This window comes from Coloeus monedula (genome assembly GCF_965178545.1).
Source record: "Coloeus monedula genome assembly, chromosome: 2".
NCBI classification, from domain to species: Eukaryota; Metazoa; Chordata; class Aves; order Passeriformes; family Corvidae; genus Coloeus; species Coloeus monedula.
In genome coordinates this window covers 30,117,350-30,142,657 of record NC_138782.1, presented here as the reverse complement: position 1 = coordinate 30,142,657, position 25,308 = coordinate 30,117,350, and the positions used below count along the sequence as shown (strand labels likewise).

The 25,308-nt window shown below is 38.2% G+C and overlaps 1 protein-coding gene across 3 annotated transcripts in view; it reads right to left on the bottom strand.

Annotated features, from left to right (window-relative positions):
- Window positions 1–3,435: 3,435 nt before the first annotated feature.
- Window positions 3,436–25,308, bottom strand: part of PRKCE (protein kinase C epsilon) — a 285,653-nt gene continuing 263,780 nt past the window's right edge. The window contains exons 15-16 of one of the 3 annotated variants that reach the window (XR_014226241.1): window positions 6,139–6,671; window positions 3,436–4,391 (exon numbers count right to left, since the gene is read on the bottom strand). Coding sequence is in view for 2 of the 3 variants with exons in the window: in XM_082276821.1 (XP_082132947.1) it covers window positions 6,525–6,671 (147 nt within the window). In the remaining variant the exon portion in view is untranslated. Of the gene's footprint in view, window positions 6,672–17,717; window positions 17,748–25,308 lie in introns of all 3 variants that reach the window. The other 2 variants (XM_082276822.1, XM_082276821.1) reach the window with 2 other exon arrangements.

Below are 25,308 nucleotides of genomic sequence, written 5' to 3'. Positions count from 1 at the left end.
ACCCCATCCAACCCGGCCTTGAACACTTCCAGGGATGGGGCATCCACAACTTCCCCAGGCAAGCTTTTCCAGTGCCTCACCACCCTCACAGTAAAGAATTTCTTCCTGATGTTTAATCTGAACCTGCCTTCTGTCAGTTTAAAGCCATTCATCTACTGCTGTATCTGAGTGGACACCACTGTTGAAAGAGGAATGAAGGGGACTCCAAGCAGCTGTGATGCCCTTTCACAGGAGACCACCAGCAGGTATTTACCAAAGCATGGTTTTGAAAACACCTTGTGCTTAGAAACACCAGGACAATTAGGGCACTGATGAGCTTGACCCATACGCTTTTCCTAGCACTTCTGCCGACTTTATACGAAGATAATAAGAAGCAAATCACCATCACAGCACCTAATTTCAGTTTGCTGATTAGCAAAATGGCCATAATAGTATCTCTCCCTTTGCACAATTTTGAAGTCTCTAGGTCTAAGCCACTTGCGTCAATGAAAACCAGGGGGCTGCTTAGGCAACTGTACTCATTTTTTGCTATGTGAAAGTGCAAGTAACAAGTGCAGTTCTGACATTTAGACACATTTCTTCATGTTGATGTTCCAGTCTCTTCATCTCTGGAACATCTGATGTCTGAGCAGAGATGCATCTACTGTCACTGGAGGAGTGTCTGGCCTATTCCTAAAAGGTTTTCAAGGGTACAGCTACATAAGATGACCCAGTTAACCTAACAGCTTGTGCAGTCCAAAAGCAGGACTTCTGATCCTTACTTTCCTCTCTGTGGCACCAATCCTAGATGCATGGCACCTCTGGGTAACAATTTAAGAGGTCTGGAGGAATGAGAGTGTCCATCAGCACAGACAAGCATCAGCCCAGCACTGACTCTTGATGTCACTACAAGTCTCATCTTCAAGCTGCTCCCTTCAGTACACAAGACACTAGCTCAGACTGGTAGTGCTCAGTGGTGATGACAAGTGTATGCAATGCTCAATTCAGTGCCCAGATCAGCAATAGACTCCAGGTCAATGACTTTCTTCCCAATTGATTTTTTCCCAAGGATTAAACATCTGTGTACAAATGCTAAAGTTCTTTAATGCTTTTCCAAATTTTGGACAGTCTTGCATAATCATTTCACAATATTTATAGTGGCAATTTGAGTTTCAGCTTAGGCTGCTGTTCTTATCTCCTGATTCCACAGCAATGACAAGGTAAAAGGAAAGATGGAGTGGAAACTATTTTGGCACATACATACACTTTCCCAATGTGCTAAGTAAACCTTTATCTTTCTCCCCTTCACTGTAGCTAACAGGTCAAAAGAAGGGATACCCCAGAACACAGTAAGAGCCTGTTGTTGACAGAAGGAGAGGAGAGAATGTCCTGTATCTTGATTTTGGAAAAATACTTGTTGCATACAATATAAGCAAGCTAGGGAAAGACAGTCCAATCACAGCTACATATAGGGGGTATAAGAACAGCAGGAAAACCATACTGAGAAGGTGACCATCAAAGGTTTACTGCTCAAATGGAAGCCTGCACCAAGGAGCATTTTGCAACTTGTTGAATTCCTATTTTACATATTTTCATTGTGTCCTGGACAGACCTGTTTCGATTACGATTGGATGATCAGACAGAAAGCATGCACATTAGATTTACAACTGACACTAATCTGGGACAGCCTGTGAAATAATTGAGAACAAACTTGGATTAAGAAAAGAAAATGTAAAAATGTACCAGAAAACAAACCAGAATGCAGTAGTCATTGTAACAATCCACATTGCATCCACATACTGAATATTACATGTAATTAATATTCTGTCTTCAGAAGAGATACAGGAGAACTAGAAAAGATTCAGTGAAATTGATAGAGATGACCAAAAATATGTCTTCATGGAGCCTTTTGACAGACAGGGCAAGAATTTTCAGTCTGAAAAAGAAATGGCTGAGGAAGGATGTATGAGTGACCTATAAAACTGGAGTGGCATAAAAAAAAGCGTATAGCAAAAAATGGTTTATCCCCTTTCAAAGAAAGACCCAGGCAGCATAAAATGGAATTATGATTGGGTCAGAATAAACAGAGAGGTAATTTTTAACATAACTGTTGAACTCTGTAGCTCTTTCCCACAGAATGTTTTGCATGCCAGAGGTTGACATTGTTCAAAACTGATTATCAAAATTAATCAAAAGAAAGTTTCCTATTGATTTCGTCACGTCTAACTAGTCTACTAGGAGGCTAAAAGTCTTTTTGATTATAAAATGATCTAACAGCTCCTGTCTCTGGAAGGCCACAGAGGCAGACAGATACTTGCTGAGACTCTCTTCCTGAACATTTAGTACCACATTTACAGCATGGATAGCCAATGAGACTGCAACTCATTCCTCTTCAAAAAACTGTTGTTTTCCCAAATTCTGCAGACCATCAACAAGGACTAAAACTGTTCATCAGTTTTACAGCATTACAAGAAAACATGATATGAATTGATCTGTTTAGAAACCAGTGATGCTTATTGTTTGTGAGGTGAAGTTAAGACTTCATATGCTTGTAAGGCTGCAACACACAGCCAGAAAATCAAAGTTACATGGTTATTTAACTGGTAAAGTCTGTGTGACAAAGATTATGCTAATGCTGTCAACACACAGGAATTGGAACATGCTCATAGGCACCAAACACATTCAGTGGCTTTGAGAAGACTCAGCCTAAAGAAAAAAAGCGGAGGTTTATGCAAAAGCTACAATTTGAACAGAAAACACAATTTAAAATTTCAAATTTTTTTAAAGCTCCTCAGTATACCTACTATGCAGGCATACTAACTGGAGATTGTTAACTGGATTTACTGCAAGAGTATGCTGATAGCTGATCTACTGAAACTGAAGTTGAGAATTTTAGACCATGGAGTTGGAAAGTATTTAAGGTGCAAACTGAAATATGATGGAATATTTCAAATTTCAGTCAAAGTCATACTGACATATTAAGCTAAATAAATAATTTAATAACCTCTATGACCCTTAGCTAAATTTATGCATACTATTAATTCCTCTATTCAATCCAATGAGAGACTAAAGCAGTCCAATGTGTTTGTACTCAAAGTGCCCTACCGAAATGAGTTTTAACATTGCAGCTAAGCAGAATGCTGTGATCAGTCAGAACTCAGTGACCATTATGTAGCCAGTAAGCAGAAAAAGTGTGTAAACTCACCTGCATGGTGTTTTTGAGGTAAATGTTGTACTACCCAAGAATAATAGTGATCACACACTGTTACCTGTGTTTTTCTTGGAGTGTTTAGTGCTTCACAGGTGAGGCTCTTGTTAGCAAATCCTTCCTTTGCAAAACGTCCACTCCTAAAAGACAAGCTCACGAGATTTTGTACAACACGTAACAGGAAATTCATCCTTCATCTTTCTTTCTTCCTCATTAGGAAATACTCAGGAAAACTTTGGGGAAGAAAATAAGATTTAACATCATTGTATTTATTAGGTTCCGAAACAATACACATTCACATCCTTTTGAATACAGTACATTTGGCACAGTAATAATGTTTACGATGAAATAACACTAATGAATGGCAAGAGATTCAAATTACATCCATAAGAAAAAAATTCTGTACAAATAAATCCTCACAATAAAAAAAAAAACCTACCCCCCCAACTGAATACATTTTATATTTAGCCAGAACTATTCTGCACATAATTTAAAAAGAGGTAATTTTTAAGCCTTTTTGGAGAGAATTGTTTTTCACCCTATGGAGAAAAATGTATTTCCATTTTTAAAGTCTGTTTGGGAGAAAAATCAAGAAACAATGGGTTCTTTATAATTATTATTATTAACAACAATTTTGGCATTTTGCACTCAATTTACAAAGAAGGAACAGAAAAATTCTACAGAACAGGCAGAAATATAACAGAATGTCCTTTTTTTAAGAGTTATCTTTAAAAAATGTTCAAGGTAACAGACAGACCAGACCTTCTGATGTAAACCCAAGGCAGAGGATCTAACTATTTATACTGAAGAAATATCTGCCCATGCAATAGTTCTATCTCCTTCACTTTTCTCTTAGCATCCTACCCAACACTGCAGGCGCTGAGGCCTCTTCAAATATGAACATTTGCTAATTATCTTCACGTTAGAAAGGGGAATACAGACTACATAGCTTGTGCACAATAGCTTTATGGGATGCTTTTATTCCTTCAAAATAAATGTTCAGAGTTCTTTGTAAAGGCCCCTTGTTGGACAAACAGTAGTGCACGATCCCATAACTTGCCTTCCTAGCAGTCTACTCACCCATGGAAGAGAATGCCTTAGCATTGTGATCAGTTCTTGCCTGGATGTCAAAAGCTAACCGTGATGAGAAATAAACAGAGCCAGTGGCGAGACACAAATTGATGGGCAGTTCTACAATATATTTCTAAGAGAGAAAGAAATTTAAACACTGAGATGATGCGATCATTAAGATGTTTCTGTGCTGGTACTCAGCTCCAGAAGCTAGTCTTTTCCCAGTACAAAAGATTACTGAAGATAAATTAAATTAAACTAAAGGCTTGATCCTTATTACACTTGTAGGCCAGACAACACATTAATTGATATATCATAATATTTAATATTTTGAAATAATCATAAGAATATATATAATAATTACACCTGAGTTTTAAAAACAAAACAAAATGGAACTGAATGGTGTCATCAGTAACAGGCTATGAGCAGCCAGACGCAAAACTGACACAAACTAACTCATCTGCTTGAGACCGAGATTATCTCTCTTAAAGCCAATGATTCACACTTTGTCCACCACTATTTGTAACATTCCTTTCTCTTTCCGAGCTCTATCATGTCATAATAGAGTTGAAGAGAAGTATACAAGAGATTTAGTATAGCTTAATATATGTCTACATCTTTTATAACAAAAACCTCATCTTTCTGACAGTAACTTGAACCAATACACATACAAGAGTATTGCACATGGACATTATTATAATTATTCTTTCATAGACTAACATTTTAATAGTATGCCTGAACATGCAGCAGTTGATACCTCTATATTCAATGAATTCCACAGGCCTTGCAGCAAACACTATATACAAAATCTCACCTGTACAAAAGGCAAAAAAGCTTCTTTAGTGCCACTTTGCCAATCACAAGTATATATATTTTTGTGCAGCTGGAAATCCATGTGCAACAATTAAAATGGATTCCAATGACTGCTCACTCAGTCCAGTAAAATATATAATAAAATGACCTCAGCGATACATGTACACAAAAAAAAAAAAAAAATCAGAAAAAACCCCCAAAAAATCAAAACCAAAACCAAACCACAGGGTACTCCTGGAAATATAAGTACATAACACTGTTAACGTATCTACAGGAGGTAACTTCACATTAGTAATATTGTCCACATGAGTTACCATTTCAATTCATACACAAAAAAAAAAATCAATTTACAACTTTCAATAATGTCAGTTTGTGAATGTTTGATCTTCAGTTTTTCAACACATTTCCACATAACGCATGTGTAGCCTTATTTTGTGTCTTTTAAAAGCAGATTTCTCTTTAGATTTTAAACATAAAACCCAACAAACACAGTAGTATTATGGTTTTGTAAAAGTGTGCAAAAGTAACACACTGCTGAGAAAATAAATATAAATAAGAAATTATTTATCAACTTAGCTACAATGGAAAAAGGCAAATTTAGAATGTTTATAGTTAATTTTTTATGCAAAATTAACTGTAAACATCTGCAAGCTTGCCATCACATTAATGGTTCATTTGAAAGGATATTAAATTTGGTAACATGGATAGTACACCAAATTATCTGAAAAACAGTAAAATGGTTATATATAGCTGAGTTAAAGTACTGGAGGCTTTTTATTCTTTAGCCCTTTAATATCTATCCATGTAGCATCTACTTCTTGCTTTAAATAAAATTTCAGTTATCTTTGCATCTCTTATTCCTAAGAGCTTCCTGTACATTGTATGATGAACTTCACTGAAAGCCTTAATTGATGTGCTTCTTTTTCTGGACAACTTTATGGCTTGTACCTCTCCACAATAAATTAATAATCGAGGATTACACCTCCATGAAGGCAGACTTTGCTTTCCAAAGGGCATCTGAGTACAGATCTCACCATAACCACCAGTGCAGAAGAAACAGTTCTCACCTTCTTAGCTTAATTATATATGATGATTACAGAACGTGGTCTGCTAAATTGCTTTTAATAGCATATCTTCATTTTCTATGGAAAAGATGTGATTTTGTCCTCTGGGAATTCCTATTCTTAGGAATAAAAGAAAAGTTGCAAATATACGGCAGTGTGTTACATCCACAATTTCTGATACAAAATTATTTTGCATTGCTTTGTGAGACAGAAATTAAGAGTGCTTTCAGGTCAGAAGATTAAAGGAAAAAAACAATAAATATATACTTTAACTGGGGATATGGGCTCAGGGTAAAAGAAGTAGTTCTTGATCTACTGAGTCTCAGTAATTTGATGATCTCTTCAGAATCACTTCTTGCAGCATCATTCATCTGTCAGCCTAACGTTGTCTATGGCAGTAGCTCTTCTCCAAAATAAGAGAACCCTTTAAATTCTTCTTGATTGATTTGTTTTATAATTGTCTCATCCACTAGTGTTAATACTGGTTCTTCTCGTGTAAAGTCTTGATCAAAGTTATTTACATCCCTTTTGGTTTTCTGAGAAGAAAAATATAAATAAGGTGAATGGTAAAACAGCACAATAAAATGAAAGGTGCTCTCCCTCCTCTCCATCCCCCCCCTTGAAAGGCTGAATTTTCTGGAATGATTGAAATAAAAGAGGAGCTACTTCACACAAATAATAACAGACATATGAGAGAAGCTACAGGAGCAAGAAATATAAATGAGTTCAGGAGAGGCCACAGAAGCAGTACTGTAAATGAATTCCCAGAGACGCGCGGGTCTCTGACAGGCGAAGGAATAGCAGTATGATGATAAAGCAGGAAGCTGAGATTAGGACTAGTTTTAAAAAGGCTTTGGCATAGTAGGTGGTATGGTTGTTTCCTCTTAGATTTGAACATAGTCATACCTCATTTCAGAGTCAGAGTGAACTGATTTAAATGATTTTCCCCCAAACGCAGCCTAGTGTTTCAACTCTAAGTCAACCATTTCTTTATATCAGGCTACACTCAGGTTTAAAAATCTCAGGGAGAGCTTGCAACAGCTCTCAATCCAAAGTCCTTAAGCTCAACATTGGCAACTCAGATTTCCTAATGCAGCCAAAGGTAAGTGAGAGCACCATGCAAAATGTGAAATTCTGTCTCCAGAGAAATCCACCTCAGAACTCTTCTTTATTTTGATGGCATCAGGATTTTCCCACTAAAGTCTAAAGCACCTCACTCCTTCAGCATAGTTGGGCCAACAAAGTGCAACTGTGCATGTTCTGGGATGAGAGGTATTTACAGAGACAGTCTTGGGGAGGCTGATTTGCTGTTCTCAGGCCACTCATGACAATGACTATCTGTGACCATTTACATGAAAAAAACACTCTAGGCTACAGTGGAAAATGCTCTCCACGCTCATTCCTTTGAACCTGCAGTATTCACATTTTCCATGTTAGCAGCATATTTCAGGTTCAGGGAACTGGAACAAACATTTTTCTTTATGCTGTCTCTTTTCTCTTTGTGTCATGGAATCTAGTAATTACCTGGGTGATCCTTAATGGAGGTACACTGACACATTGAAAATGAACTGTGTGTTCCTCCTGCCCATGTCTGGGATTAAATGATACTGGAAATAGAATAGCTATTTGACTTGCAAAGTAAAATGATAAAATGACAAAGTCATACATCATAAAGTACATTAACATATTCCAAAGGGGATATGTACCCCCTTTAGGTGTAGGTAAACTTGTCTATAACATATATATATATAAATGTATTTTATTCATCAGCTCTACTGAGACACTAAACAGTTTTCTTTCTCAAAATTGTAGAACAGTCATAGCAACCTTCACCCACACTGTAAGAACTTTATAGATACAGGGGAAAAAAGATTATATGTAAACACAAGAGACTGTCACTTGTAAACCAAGTACTTTCTAAGTGCAGACAAACAAAAATCCACAACCTCTATCTACAGAATTCCATTAAAAGGAAAGGGATATGGACTTAACCAACATATATATATGCTTATATTGTTTACATTTGAAATATTTACTTTGTACATAAAGACCAGACATGAAATGTATGTGACTCATATAACTTTGAATTGCATAAGGCATGAAGGACCTGGCTTTGGACTTTTTGAGGTTTTTTCCAAGTAATTTGGGCAAAACCTGAAAAATAAGAATGAAATTTCATCTCATTTTTTAAAAGCATTACATTGCAACTGCGTCTACATTCTTCTTGTTCTCCATGTCCTACCATGGTATTTTCACACACTCACACAATGAATTTGCCACAGGAATACTCACTAAAGCAGAAGAATCTAAGTGAGTATTTGCAAAAAGTAGAATTCAAATTCAGAATTGTAGTTATATGCAAAAGAAATATGACTACACTCACACTTTTAACCACTAGCTATCAAGGACAAATAAGCTCTGGAGTAGCTGAAAACAAATACAATCTATATTATTTTCAGGTTTTCATATTGAACACATTTGTGAAAACTTGTTTAAGTTAAAACAGTAAAATGACAAATTCATCAAAGCCTATCAGGGGCAATTAATTTCCAATAGCTACTTATTCCAGAAATCACTAAGACTTGTGAAGGTGGTAGACAAAAAAGAGCGCAGAAGAGTGCATCTAAAAAAGGGTCCTAACATTGGTGCATGTAAATTCTACTGATTAAAAATAGTTGTGCTGCCAGTAGAGAATCCCAAACACTTCTGAAACAATAACCAAAGATATTTGCTTAGATTTAAAAGCCTACTGTGTCTTAAAATATGACTTCGAAACCAAAGGAGGAAATACAAGTTTTTACTTTCTCTGATTTATAAACAATTCCATGTAGTTTTGGCAGCATAGACGTAAATCACCCAATTTATTAACAGGACAAGCATGGAGCTATCTACGATTGCAAGGATATGCTAAGAGGTCTCTAACTAACCAACTGATGAAGTGAGATTAAACAGGGAACAAAAGCGAGTGGATTAAGCCATACAAGACCAAAGGTAGAGTTCATAACAAGTGCTTCTTTTCAACAGAAAGATTTATTTGAGAAACCCTCCTTAGAAACTTAGGCACTTTCCTCCTGAAGCTATGACTATTTTGCAAGGCTCCATTTGCTAAGACAAAACAGGTCTGGCCACATTTCTGCTAATATTGCTATTTTAATGTACTTGCACTGTGAATACTCTGTAGGCCAAGAGCATGAACCAACACACTGTTGCATCATGAGGGCTCAGGATGAAGGTGTGAAGGACTGTGCCTGTCTCCTAGCAGAGAAGCTGAGAAAAGAAGGAAGATCTGCAAGGTAAGGAGAATATATGAAAGGAACAGAGTGCAGCTATTATCCAACTCTGAACATAAAAAAATAATGAAGATAAAAGGAAAAATGTTTAGATTGGCTGCTAAATGCATAATTTAAAATGCAGTAATTAAATGGGTGGGATTCTGTTTATTTAGCCTGCAGCTCCTAAGACTCTGGGACACATTATTTTAAACTTTTCAAACGTTTTTCCAGGTAAGACTTTTCAATTTCAGATGACAGAGGAAACTACAGTACTAGGAAAGAAAAACATGCAAAACTACAGCTGTCTTGCCAAACACACAAAAATTCCATCAGGTTTCAGATGCTCCTTTCTTTCTCTCTAGACTACCCAAGCATCTTGTCTTCAGCTACACGAGAGCAGGGGCACAGCAGCTACCCAAGAGCTTCCAACAGTAGGTGCCAAATTCCACACTGCACTGAAGCTGCTCTCCTGCAGGCAGCGTGTGGGCAGAGCCCCTGTCCATCTGACAAACAGCAGCAGCAGTGCCAATGGCAACGACCAAAAATGACATCATTCCAGTTCCAAATCTCATCAGACAGATGGCTGCTCCACCAGCAGAATACCTCTGGCAGTGAGAAGGAATAGTGACTACCTCTTGCAGGTGGGACATGTGCTGGCCACTTGATCTTTTGTCTTTCTTCTTCCCAGCAGTGTGAATGCTTCCTGGGTCTCCTGTCTGAGCAGTGACCTAGTGTGACTTAGGAGACGTGATCTGATTAGATGTAACACTTGGGCTACATCCTTGAACTAAGAAATCCATATGACTACTACCCATTGAGGATGACAATTTTTAAGTCAAAATCATGTTTTATTCTATTCAAAGAGATAAAGATATCAGAAACTATAAAAGACTATCTCTTCACAAAACACCATTTAATCAGCTTTTGTAGTTGGTCTGTACAACTTTGGACAAAGAGTTATTGGGTTTTTTGAGTCAAAATGCTTTTTTCCCCCCCTCATATTTCTCCACATATTTACTAAAAGATGCTGTTAATAAGCACACATTAAACAGTGGTTTTCTGAACTGTTTTTGTTTTCAGTGCCGTTTCAATAAAACATTAATTTTCTACCTGCAGTCACAAACTCAAGCTTAAGAAAACCCCTCTAAAATCTGCTTATTAAGCTTTGCATTGTTAAGGATTACCAACCTCATCTGTCAGTGATAATTAAATGACTTTATACGAATTTCAACAGGGAAAAAAGAAATTGATGATCTTATCACTGAAAATACATGCAGAAAGTTAAAACTTGCCATTCCTTCCATTAACTACATGAACCAAATGTGAATGATGGAAGCCTTTGGTATTGAAAAGCCACAGAAATCCTTGCAAGAAGGCATGTGACAGAGGGTTCCAAAACAGAGAACTCAGCAAAGCTTGGACATCTCATCAGCTGTGTCATGAGACCAAGAGGCTCAGTGGACTCTCTTCTGCCGAATAAAGATTAAATTAATTCTCCAGTTTGGAGACATTAAGAAGTCTCTCTCTTTAATCTGTTACTTATTTTCATTTAATTTGCAGAAAATCACTGAAACTCTTTCAAGTCCATTGTAAGCTCAACGGCTCCCATAAGTGGGCTGGCGTTGTCCAGCAGCTTCAAAGGCTACTTAGGGAAGGTAAAAAACAGATGGGGGTAGTACCTAGGAAACAACACTGCCACAAAAGACTGGGTTTGGTGTTTTAGTCTGATTGTCCTACAGATTCACAATATGCTGTTTAAATATAACTACAAGAGGCTGCTGCAGCTTTTGGTGTGCAGCTCCAGACGCACAGGGCAGTAGGAACAGGACATGCAGCAAGAGTCACACCTTCTCATATGTATTACGTGGTATCACTTAATTGTATCCAGAATTTTGCTTCAGTAAGAAATAAATGATGCCCTTGTTTGACACAGTATCATCAAGAAGAAATTCTTAGATCAGGATGATAAGAGTTCAAACATTTTGTATATACCTTATCACTGATAAGATTTTCAGATTATCAAGACAAATGGAAACTCAGACACCAAACCAGTGGGTTTGAAGCACAAGGTTATGTGGCTAACCTCACATGTCACTGTCCTCTCATTCACCTCTTCTTATTATGATAACAAAAACCACAGCACAGGCAGAGATCACTTTGCACCACTGTTTGGATCTCTTTTTGTAGTAGTTTCTAAATATTTGAGACCAACTATAATGAGCACTCACTTTTGCACATAACTCATGCTATATATATATATATAAATTCAGTATTATTATTTTGAAGGAAATGGGCTAAGAAGCATGACACTACAGGCCTGTCTTTCAGTTTATCCTCAGAATGCCTCTTCACAGTATTTGAATGTCCTGAGAATCTGTATCTGTATTAGATGTATTTCCTAGCTTGTCTTATTTCAGAAGATAAAAAATACATGTTATCAAAATAACTTTATAAGTTATTAAATTTTCTCAGCATGTTAATTGCTCTAGTCACACATGGGAGAGTGGCAACACATCTGCCGTGAGCTGTAGTATATTCAACTGAAGTTTATGATGATAAAAAGGCTTTTGAAGCCAAGTAGCTCTTACAAATATACCAACATTCATTACTTCCAAGCAGAAGGTGAGATTTCATTCTCCTAGATTATGCTTTCATCAGGTGTAAAGGACACCACATTAAGTGAAAGCAGTGGGAAACCCGCCACTCAATAAAGATGTTAATAGATAGTGAAACAGTATTTGAAAAGCATCTCAACCTATGCAGTCCATATTTTACTCTGTTATGGAAGTACACAGATATTTAATAAACACCAAACTAATTCACAAAATGATGGATTTTAAAAGGGATCATTGGTGATAGAGTAAGCTGGAACATGTTTATACTGAAATGGTATTCCCTTTCTTAGGAATGTGAAATGGGTCAAGTAGGAAGGAAGAATAACCTAAACAATTAGGGGCATAAACATTTAATGACTACATGGCCAGAATGCCAGCCTTTGTATTTCACTTTTACACAGACTTCCTCAAAACCAGAGCCTCCCAAAACCACCATCACAAAACAAACAGCAAGGCAAACAAAACCAAAGCTCTGCAGGTTCCCTGACAACCACCCTGTGCTCACAGCCTGGACAATGAACCTTTCCCAGCAGTCCCACTGTGAATCTGTTGTCCTCTATGGCCCTGCTTGGGCATACTCATCACCCTGAGTACGCAGCACTAGAGTTACGTACAGCAGATTGCTATATATACAGCAAACCTTTGTTCACAGCCTGGTTGCTGCATCACAACAGCTATCTCTGTGCAGAACATGGATGGAGATAGATTTCACAGGAGCTTTAGGGGAGCTCAGCACCAACTTTCCATCTGTGGTTAGTCCTTTACCCTCAACATCCATCATGTCCACCTTCTCAGAGCTTGCTTCCATTGGACTCAACTGTGACATAGAGCTACTGCACGTTAGCTGTGCTGTGGTAGAATACATGCATTTTGTAAACGGAAAGCAATTGCAGGGAATGAGTGCCAACTTCTGAATTCCTACACTACACCTTCCCTTTATGGTAGGCTTCTTTGAGAGATCTACCCCCATGAGAAACAATTTTGTATTTCTTCTTGGGGAGGGAAGGAAAGACAAGAAGAGAAAGTAATGGAACATATGAAAATACCCTTCACCTGCACAATGTGATTCCTATTGCAAACCTTATGAACTACTCTGCAGTGCAGATTTTATATGTGTGTCTCTAATTCACATTATACTGGCAAGCTTCCACTGATATCCTCAGCTGCTCTAAGGTTATGATCAGCAATGTCACCTTCCCTCTTTCATCCTGGCAAACATCTGACATTAGCCCATTTTCAGTTGTGCTCTCCTGAAGCTGCATTTCAACCATTGTTACAGCAGAATGACAGGAATCAGGGCTGGTGCATCTGTGCCAATGTGCTGAACCACCTGCTGGTGAGTCCTCAAATACATATGTAGAAGCCTTTTTGTCTTCCTGATCCCTAGCACTTTGGCACAAAGGACTATCCAGACAATGGAGCTGACTTGCAAAGAGGAGGGAAAAGTGAGGTAGGTTGGTAAGTCTAGGGCACATGTTCCTAGAATTTCAGTGGCTTCCAGGAGATATCCGCAAAATCACTGAAAAAGTTATCCAAATATAGATTAACTGTGCACTGAGGCATTTGACCAGATATATTCTGTAAAAGATCAATAGATTTACTTTACTTTCCATTCTTTAAGCCATCACAAAGACAAGGAATAAATTAAGGAGACCGTGATGTTAGTAAAGAGATGAGTATTGTAATAAAATATTGCAAGCCACTTTATGTATCCTGAATAAATATTGACTGACTGATTTTCGACCGTTTTATTCTGCCCACAGTCACCTACACATTTATTTACAGAAAAGTACCACATTAGGGAAACCTTCCTGATGATGACATGAAATTATACAGTAGTATCTTGTGATTCTGAGCCTTCCTCTATCAAGGAGCATTAACATGTGTATTGTGATGCTGGATGCAAAGACACATCGCAGCTTGAAAGGTAATAGCAACACGTATAGTGGGAGCAAAACTCCAAGACTCAGTTACACACTAAAATAGTGTGCATTACAGGCCATAGAGTAGGAATGCTACACAGTTTTTGGCAAGACTGACTGCATTTCTGGAAACTCCTGCTCTTTGATGCTCTTAGCTAATTAGTTTGATCATGCATATGACAGGCTTTCATACAGCAAAATGGTACAGCAGGTCTTATCTTAGACAAATGGAGAAAGCTACACAATGATGGTTTATTGCTAAGACTACTGAATTGTTAGAGATTATATTTTGAAGTGTAATGATTATTTTTAAGGCTTTGCAAAGACAGAGTAAAATAAAGATGTATGTGACTTTAGAAAGCAGCTGAAGATGCTGTCTTTTAAATTTTTTTTTTAAACTAACTCACATACAAATCATAGGCTAAGTAAAAGGCATAGCAGGACTATGCATGAATGCCTACTACTTCTGCATCTCAATACATCTCCTTTCCACCTTTCTTACAGACACTGTAACTGCTTTTTTTGGAACACACTTTTATTCAAAGAGCACAGTATGACATAGCAGAGTTTGTAGTGACATGACTTTAATTCTTGGTTCTGCTACTGATCTGCTTTGAGCTTGAGTAATTTTCTCTTCATCATTCATCTAGTTTTCTTCCTATTTTTGTTCTCCTACAGGTGGGCTGTGATCTCTCTCTCTGTCATTGCCTACAATCTCCTGACTGTCTTTAACTTACGTAGCTTTTTTCACAGTGGGAACCCTATCTTGCTAGGAATTTGAGCTGTTAATGCAGACGTGATGGTACAAACTCAATCTCCCTTTCTTCTTGTTCTTGTCAAATATAAGCATAGTCTTCCAAACTGCCATGAGCAGTCATGGTCTTCAGATCCTTCTTTTGCATACTCCAGTATTAAGCCAAGAGAACTGTTGTTCTGTAGGTCCTTCACAAACGTGAATATGGCATGCAAGGAACAAGACCTTAAGGTTTTTTGCAAATGTCTAGACTGAGTGTTCCTTTCATCCACAGGATTTAAACATATGACTTCTGGAGCACACTGTTGAGAGGGCCAGTACAAGGCCTGTGCCTCCACAGTAACAAAGCCCCTTGTACCAGCACAGCAGCATAACAAGAGGAGAGCAGCAGCTATTATCCTTACCATTTGCAGATGCCCTCCCTGTCCCGCTACTGCAGGTAAGTAGCTATACATCAGCTGCTTCAGTCCACTGCCTAGTAGTGCATATGCCAAAGGAATGAAGTTTTGCACTAGTATGCCGAGCTGTGAACACACACATTGACAAATCTTTGCTGCCCATTTTGGGTGAACACCCTAGTGCTCCAGTTTGGCCAAATTTAGAAATATATCCTCTGAGAGAAGGAAGGCTACAACCACCCCTCCCCCACCAGGTTCAGAAAAAATAAATTTTCCTCAAAGGAAAGTGAAAGAGATAAAAACTATTTATTTAACAAACACACAGGAAAAGTATAATAATGCTAAATAATAAAACCTCCTGCTCTGCTGAGAGAAACCTGGGGGAAAATTCAGAGTCCTTCCATAGATCTCTCTCTCCCTCCTTGGAGCTGGGATGGGGTGGTGGGCCCACCTCCAGGGCCAAGGCCTTGGTAGAAAGTCCTCCCGATGTATTCTGATGTTGAAACAGTCCAGCAGAGAAAAAAAAAAAAGGAAAAAAAAAATCCCAGGAAAACAAAAGTTCAGCTCTATGGAGGAAAAGGAGTTGAGGAAAAAAAACCTGCCAAAAGCTGTCTGGAAAGAAAAGCAAGCTGGGTGCTTCCCTTCCCTCTCACTCTCCTGCCGCAGTTGAAAAAAAAGTCTCTATCTCTGTGTGACCTTGAACAAGCTGCAAACTGCTTTGAAGAAGTTTTGCTCAGATTTTCCTTGCCCCTCTCAGGCTCAGTTTAAAGGCACAGAAAGGCACAAGAATTAATTTCTGGGCGTGGGGCAGCGAGAGGGGATACACATCACAAAGTCACCCCAAGACACCTAGCAAGACCTAACGTTTGCATTAGCACAGCATACTGCAAGTACAGAAAGTTCTGCACGAGAAACAAACCCAAAGCCAAAGCTCTTTTTATACTCAGTATTTACTGGACTCCAGCTGGGATGGGACTAGTCATGAAAGGCCAGCCTTCAACAAATCTTGACTTTTTCTTGATAAATTCCACCTTCTGATAAAGAGCCAGATGCTACTGCTTCTTAATTACCTGGTTTTTCCACTGGCTTTTATTGCCATCAGAAACAGGCCCAACCCAGGAATATTATATATTATATACATTAATATAAAAATAAAATATTTCTGTATGAATTCTTAAGAACGTACATAAGAATGTAAGTGAACATGGTAAGATTATTTCACTTAATGGTTTAAACAACTTTATGAAAATTGCACTGGATATTAAAGCAGCCAGAAAGTGAAACAGAATTTGTGTTTTTCTGGGGAAACCCAAAAGGAAAGCAGGTACACTCCGGTTGCTTATCACTGTATCCCAATGGGCACCACTTAACAATGTACACTTAACAGATGGTTAAATGGACTTAATTATCCAGTATGAAAATATTTTAGTGCTATAAAACCAGGACTCAACAAAACAAAACAAATACTGATGGATCTCCAGCACAGAATCAAAAGAAGCATAATAAAAGTTGTTTAACTTATAAATATTTGGAAACCTGCAGTGCTGGGAAGTAGCTTCCAAACTTCTGTAATTCTAGTGTTGTGGTAATCACATCTAAAAACAGCTGCTGGAGGCACTGACACTGAAGATAATAAAACCCCACAATCAGACTAACCGAATGAGAAATTCTGGGAAAACAAAACCTTGTACATTCAAAAAAAACCCAACACTAAAATCCCTTAAAAATACCAGCTCACTTACTTGTGATTTCTCTAAGCTGCACAGAGGCTCCTCAAAAGCTATATACTTACATCTTGGGCAAACTTAGTGGTTGCACAAAGCGCCAAGCTAGTTGAAGCTTTGAAAACCAAGTTCCTTCACTTTGCTGAGGGAAGAGGCAGGAGTATTCCAGACTTCTCTGTCCTGCCCAGCCACTGGATTGATCGGTCTAAGCTACGCTGTGGGCATAAGTATGGTACTATTTGTTGTTCACAGCTGTCTAGAGCAAGCTCAGCTGAGATCCTGAACTTCATTGCCTGAAAACAACCATTGCTTCTCAATCAGCAGCCACATGGTTAACACTCAAACCAGCAGCAGAAAAGTGTAACTTCTAGGAACCATCTGAAATTCAATACTCTGATTCCTGATACCCTATGACAGGGACAGCATGCAAAAAAGGTGTTGGAGTAATAAAAAGTCCGTCTCAAAAGTCCACACCCATTTTTCTTTAGTTTTTCTAAAGGATGTATATTAACCATTTTGACAAAGACAGTCTACCCCATTTCTAGACTTTTTTTTTGTACACCAGTATTAATCAACGTGGTGTCACTCTCAGAAGAAAGCTCACTGTTTTCCTGTGCCTGAAATGTCTGCAGCAAGTGGGAAATACATAATGGGCAATGTATAATAATGGTACATGAGGGTCTGAGGTCTCAAGATCACTCCCCAGTGTTTTGTCTAAGCAGTAACACTTCATGCAAAGGCATGCAGTATAGCCCCTTGCGTGCCCATCTGCTAAATGCTCATTGCCATGCACTGATGACTGAATGGAAATATATTATGAAACTGAAGGGACACCTCAAGGTTATTAGGCCTAAAAGTGGACCTACCTTGACATTTTCCCCATATTGAAGGCCTTACCTTAAAGAGGGACATTCACACTGAAGCAAACTTGAAAAGAGAGAACATTTATACAAAAAGAAATTTACTTGGCCTGTAATTTCCTATGTTCCTTCTGGTGCTATTGAATGATTACTGCATTTTACAGGATTTCTTCCCCACAGCGTAAAGGCAAAGTCATAATTCTGCATGGATGACGATACAATCTACTGTCACAAAAAAGTAGAGGCGTGCCAAAGAACCCCCACCAAAACAGTATCATGACTTCCCAACACCAGGTTAAAAATCCCTCATTAAAAAGTAAAAAAATCTTTGCCTCTTAGCCCTCATGTATGAAAATGAATCTGCAATTATAGAACTTATGTTTCAGGCTAGCATATTGGAAAGTTTTCTCCAGAAACGTGGTCCCTCTTTAAGGATTCCAGCCGTATTTCACAGTAAGCAGATGGTTGCTGCAGCAATTTGAACACACACCTCTCTAATTGAAGACTTTTTTTGGGAGCCATTCAGTGTGGCACCTACCCATGGGGCAGGTGCGGCCTCTGCCTGTTTGCCTGTGCAAACAGCCCAGCTGCACTCTCCAGAGGTGCTGATTTGTATTTGCTACTTATTACCCAGCTTCCAAACACTGTGGGCATCCAGCTTCTCGTTCAGTCATAGGCAAAGGATTGCCAAAATTTTGCCAGTTTTTTCACTCATTCAGGGGAGGGGGAAAAGAAAATTCACGGTGCTCAGTGACTCCAGTTGTAACCCACAATCATTGGCTACGACTAGAATTTCATATTTGGGAATGATTTTATTTCAAACCTTTGCTGCAGTGCAAAACTGAAAGCGGACACATTGCTGGCATCCTTAAGTCAAGACTTAACAAGGGAGTTCAGGTTCACAGAGGAAACTGCATACAGACCATGTGGCTCAGATAGTGATAACTAAGGGGGGAGGAACTTTGATAACGATTTATCATTATCTTAGAGGTACTGGAGCTGAGAGAGGTGTAATTTGAGATGAAATCTGCTAACACTGAGGTCTGGTGTAGCATAAGAACACTCTTCCAAGGGAAGTCCTAAGCATTCAGTCAATTTAAAAGGCTGATCTTTAGCACTTGTTTTTTGGCATTTCACAGCTATATTTTTTCACTGGCCCAGAACTTTGCATCAAGCATCCTGTGATTATCACAGAAGAGAAACTGAAGCATGAAAAGATTAGGTGATGCAGCCTGGCCACATCATGAGTTGCTAGAAAATCTGATGGAAGAACTTATATATCTTGCAATTCTTGAGTCTCTGGTTTTAGCTGCTAGACCAGCTCTCTACCCTAAGAAGTCAGAACTGAAGAAGGAACATACAATTATTCAGAAAATATTCTAAGTGATGTAACGATAGAAATTGAAAAAGCTGCAAAATGAAGTAAGTCAGATGAATAGGCCAACAGCAGGTGTTGTTGCTCCATACTGCAAGATACAATTCCGCAATAGACCATCTCATTCATTTTGTCTTTAATGCTCTTGAGGAAAGTGAGCTTTTAGAATGGAAAACCAAAAAATTATGAATGCATTGAGAAAATTAGAATAACGCATTGTTCTGTGAAAGCTGCATGTTGACAGTGAATCATTGTAATACGATTATTTTGTTCACTTCATCTCCATAAAGCCACACTATGAATGGATTGCCACAGGCACTGATAAAGCCATTAGTGATGAAACTTTGGCTTAATTGCTAGAAAGAAATACATATAGCAAACATCTGTTTTACCAGGCTTTGTATTACCCTCTGGCTGAGAGCTCTTCAGCTTTTTCATGTTCAGGACATCTTAGACAGTGTCTCAAATTTTCCCAACCCTGACACTGACAACAGGGTAGTTGCAAGTGGCAAGTCTGTCTGTTTGCATGCACGTTTCAAGGGTTGACACTGAAAACTGAGTCTGGAAGGACAGGAGTGTGCCTGTAGTGAGACTGTCCTTGCTGCACAGTGCCTGAGAGCTTCCTCTGTCCCACAGCTCCTTGCAGCACACTGAGCCACTGTGACCAAGAAATATGAGAGTGGTTTTACTGTGCTGGTCTAATTCTACAAAAATCAAAAACAAAGCCCTCAGAGGGCTGGAGCACATCTCTTACATGGAAGGGTTGAGAGAGTTGCGGCTGTTAAGCCTGGAGAAGAGAAGGCTTCAGGGAGACCCTGTATTGTGGTCTTTCAATACTCAAAGGGGACTAAAAAGAAAGAAGAGGACAAACTTTTTAGTAGGGGCTGTTACCATAGGACAGGGGGTAATGGTTTTAAACTGAAAGAGGGTAGATTTAAACTAGATATAAGAAAGAAATTGCTTATGATGAGGATGGTAAAACACTGGAACAGGTTGCTCAGATTTATCATAGATGCCTCATTCCTGGAAACATTCAAGGACAGCCTGGACATGGCTCTGAGCAACCTGATATGGTTGATTAGGCTCACTGCAGAGGGGTTGAACTAGATGACCTTTAAAGGTCCTCTCCAACCCACACTATTCTATGATTCTATTAAATTGATGCTCATATGAGACTACCACTGACTTAAGACAAATGGAAAACAAATTTGGGGCAGTGATTTTCCTCCATCACTGGCAAGAGGGACTGTGATATTGCACATCTTCTTGCCACTTGTGCACTTGTTTCTGGGCTTCACTGGCTGATGTTGCTGACATGTCAGCAGGCCACAGATTTACTGTGGAAAGCCTACAGCTGGTCAGCTGTGTTCTCAGAAATGGCACAAAGAATTTCTTGCAGGGAACTATAACAATATAAAATTCATCAGTACACATTAGAGCTGAAGTAGCAATCTGCTTCAATGACTGTTCAATGACTGCATAATTTGTTATTTGGTATAGACAGACAGAATCAGACCATCATAACACTAAGCAGGATCTACCACATTTACCACCACATCAGTAACTTTGGTAAGAAATTGATCTACTGCACCGTTTTAATTTGTAAGATTGCAAATGCAGTTTGAAAATGGAAATAACCAACTCAGCCAAGCCAGGAACACAGCCATGGAAACAAAGGAAGATGGAGAGCAGAGAATCACTGAATGCTATTGAGGTCTTTGTGGCTCTTGGGCAATAAATGATGCTGCAAATCACAGCCTGGCCTTATGGCTACTGATCATGGAAATGTTGTTCTCCAAATGGAATAAAATTCCAGGGAGAATACATGTGACAAAATAACAGAGGAATAAAATGCCTCAAAGGGTTTTCTGTCTCACAGCAGTTGCTCTGGAGAAAACATATCTGTCTGCACTAAAATGGTGCCTGTTGCATATGCAATTACAAAGTCATGACTGCATTCAGGAACGAATAATATTATTCAGAAAATTTCAAGACAGACTGTGAAGCTCAAAGAATCAGGTTTTAAGAAAAGCAGAAATGATCTTCAAAAGACACTGCAAAGTCACTGGAGCTTAGATGTAACAAATATCTTCTGTCTAGCTGCTCAAAAGTTTGCTTGATGTCTAATGTACATGCTCCAGAGCCATAAGGTTTTTTCTACACCAGCTTAACATATATAATAGCTCTACATGGAACAAACTCTCAATATAGTAAACCACAGTGTGTATACATATATATATACACGTCAAATTAATTTTACCACTGAAAAGCTGCATGATCCTAGATTTATGAGAGGAAGAGCTGGCAGATAACATGCATCATAGGACTGAGCCCAAGTGCATTTTCACCCTTTGTATTTTCTATTCCAAGTCATTAACTGGAGGAGCAAAGACCCTTCACAGCTGGTTTCAGAGCCACCAAATCTGCTTCCATTTTCTCTACCTAGGACAACTGAGGGTGGCACTTCTGTCACTGCTTAGCAATCTAAACTTCAGCTATTTGTATGAATCCTCTATCCAGGGCACTCTTGCAAGCCTTCAGAAAACATAGGTCAGTTTTTCAAAATCCTTTTGGTAATTTTCATTCTAAGGCTGGACACAGGAAGAAATTTCAGCTTCCAAAGCATCATTAGAATAATCAAATCATGTACAAACTAGAAGAACATTAATGGTATAATTATAGTATAATAAGCAACATAATTACATCCATCCACTGTGTGAATGAGATTTAAAAATAAAAACACCTTCAAAAGTCTGGCTAATAAATAGCCATGCAGGGTTTTTTCCAAGCCCAGTTGAAAAATTCAGACTTAAGGCTGGCAGAGCTGAAGAGATGTACCTGAACTATGGAGAAGCACAGGGCTGACAGTACCATGTAATATAGCTCCTCAGAAAACTTACTATGGCAGAGAAAGGATGGAAGGTAACAGAAAAGCAAGCCAGCTGTGCTAATCAAGGAATTCATGTGTTTTGGGGGGAGTGAGGCAGAAGAGAAGGAAGGCTTTTTCCACAATAGCACCTCTGTGACCTCCCTTGGCAGATTATTCCATTGTCTGATAGGACCTCAGTGTTTGACCATTTCCCCTAATGACTGTACTTGTTTAGTGTCACCACTTTATATTGCTTGGAGCTCATTTGAACACATCTTATGTGTTGTTTTATTTTGAAAGTGTTTACGATATAATCATAAATTTTCCCCCCTTAGTCATCTTACCAGTTGGTCAGAAAATAGAAGACTACCTGTGCAAATATATGCATTCTTGCATGAGCAGAACTTCTGTATGTGCATGCAAAACTCAACTTAAATGCACAGATGACTATATATGTATTATACACTTCTTTCCCAACACAGATGTACACTCACATTTCACATGCAAGAATGTCTATTTTCTGACTAATAATCTGACCTCTCTTTTCATAGTTCTTTTCACAGAACTAGGCCCTCCTCAACAAAAGATTAAAATAAATTTTTTGATCCTCTCTTAACATTAAGAGTCACTTTTAAATAATCAACAGCCCTTTATTAATACTAAAAGATGTTAAAAAAACATAAAACATTCCAAACACAGGCATTACTTATGTTTTTTCCATAGTTGTTCCACAGCTATGGAACAGTTACGTTTGTTAATCTGAATCAATGAATCTCAATGCTACACCCACAACTGAACTTAGAGAAGAACTCTCTGTATAGATTTTAAAGTAGATTTTTTTTCATTAGTGTTCACCTTCTTCCCTCTTCTTAGGATTTTTTCAAAGTGAGTGCAATCTAGTCCAGCTTGGCAAGTATACAAAATTACCTTTATAGCATCTGAAATTTACTGCCCTAAATTCCTTTGCCATTTTTGAAGTTGAATAATTGATAATTCTATTTTATTCATGTGATCTTTCTCTCCAGCCTAGATCTGTATCACACTTTACTTTCCAAGTAATACATCATTCAGTTTTAAGAGGAAAAATAAAAATTTCAAGTATGATCTTGCTCAAAGATTGCTATACAACAATAAAATCCAAACAACTGTAAAATGTATATACTTGGTACAAAACAGCTGATGGATCATAAACATGGATCATAAATATATAAAGTATGCTCTTTTGAAGGGTAGAAAAGTTATCAGTAAAAGCTGATAAGACCCAGTCACTGGGGAAGATACCTTAGAGAGAGCAGACTGAGAACATGAAAATAATAAGAGATGCCTGTAACACAGAGTACATATTATCTGAATTTACCACTATAAAAAAAAGTAGTTCAGAAAAAAATCCAAGCATACAGAACTACTAGCCTGCAGGAATAAAATCTGGTGGAATTAAGAAAGTTGGTAGATACAACATAGCAAGAAGTAGTATGAAAATCCAACATTAGAGAAGTAGCCTGAAGAAAAATGAGCAGAAGTGTAAATAAAGATGTATAAAATCACCCTAACAATTATTAAGGAGCAGAGAGCTGTCCAAAAAGTTATACAAAGGACTACTCTGCAACAATCTGTAATCACTACTGAAACAGAATGATTCAACTAAAATACCTTTAAAGAAAGCAGAAAAGAGGAAAAGGAACAAAACAACAGGAATTAATGAAATAGGATTGTCTTTACAATACAACAGCAGTGAAATAATTACTAGAAATAGAAAGAAGCCCCACTGAGAAGGCAGCAGGCATTTATATCAGCAATGAATAAAAATACCTGATATATGAAATGCCTCCTGACTTTTAAGGACCACCACAGTGGGAGTACTTACAAAAATAATAAAGGCCTCATAAAAATACCTATTGGCAAAGGGACTGTGCATCTTGATCATGAAAGAAAAACAGCCCATAAACAGACTAGATGAAAGGAAACTGGAAATTAGATGCAGGCATAAAGTGAAAATAATTCTGCAATTGTTCATCTTGATTTAATAACTGAACTAACAAAACTCTGATGAATACTGAGCAAAGTGACAACAATTACGGTGAGACGGAAGGCCAAATTCCTGTGAAAACAAGAGAAGACCTACACAAATGCAACTCAGTTGAACACCAACTACATCCAAGTGCAACTACCTGACAGCTGTGGAACCTGACTGGAAAACAGTCACAGTACTAAAGAGACTTCTGATAAATACTAAAGCAGTTAATTTAGGGTTCACACTTCCTGCAGCAGTGCAGAGACTTGCACAGCAGCTCAGGCACCAGCTGCAACCTGGCCACACCTCCAGAGAGGAGCTGGGCAACAGGGGAGGGGACTGGCTGCACCACTTCCAGGAGTGGGGTTGGCTCAGGCCTCCCTCCCCCTGGACATACGGCATTATAAGGTTTCCATTCTCCAACAAATACAGTAAGAAAACCTTCCTCATGTGATAACACTGTATCTTACTATTGGTCCCAGAAAGGCATTCATAAGGGCTTTCACTTACAGTTGTCAATCCTTTGGGCTTTTTCTGTACAGCTACAGAGAGAGAGAGATTTCCCCAAGAGAGGACTCAAAGGAGCTACCTCAGGCTCCTGTTCTGGATGGTCAGTCCCGTTTTCACCATCTACACAAGGAGCTTGGGGAAATGCATCTCACTGAACTCAAAGTAAATACATGTAACACACAGCAATTCTTCAAGAACAGAGGGGGCTTTTTCACCTCTAAATTTAACTCAGGATTCAGAGTTGAGACCTAAGGTTTTTATTTTGTTCATTTGTTTTGCTTTTTGGTTTTTTAAATACCTTTGTAAACTATCCAAAGAAAGAAACAAAGAAGTACCTTGATCATACTCACAGGCAAATCAAACATTGTAACTAGGAACGTGTGAAATCAAAAGATGAAAATCAGTCTCAGAGGATTTATCATAAAGTTAGCCTCTTGGCATGTTTAAGCACAGAAGTAACCACACACATTTTGTGACATTTGGTTAATTGTAAGTATTTTCATCCAGAGGAAGACTAGAATACGTAAAGTATTTTTGCTTGACTTTGGTACTTTCTGCAGGTGGGGTTGCTATTTACCCATTTTTGTTACTTTAAAATAGAAATACTTGGTTATTATCCAGGAAAATGTAAGTACATAAATTTATCTAATCATAATGTATATTTCTTTCCCCCAAGAAGCTGTTTTTTCAAGTTTCTTCACTTAAAATATTATTGCTGACAAATTCTTGTCTGTGTTTTACTACAAAATCCAGTGGCCATCAGCAATGCAGAACTGTAAAGAGTTCACACAGAAAGTATAGACAGTATATACCAACTGAAATAATCTTTTCTGGCTATGGTATCTTTAACAACACAGAAAATA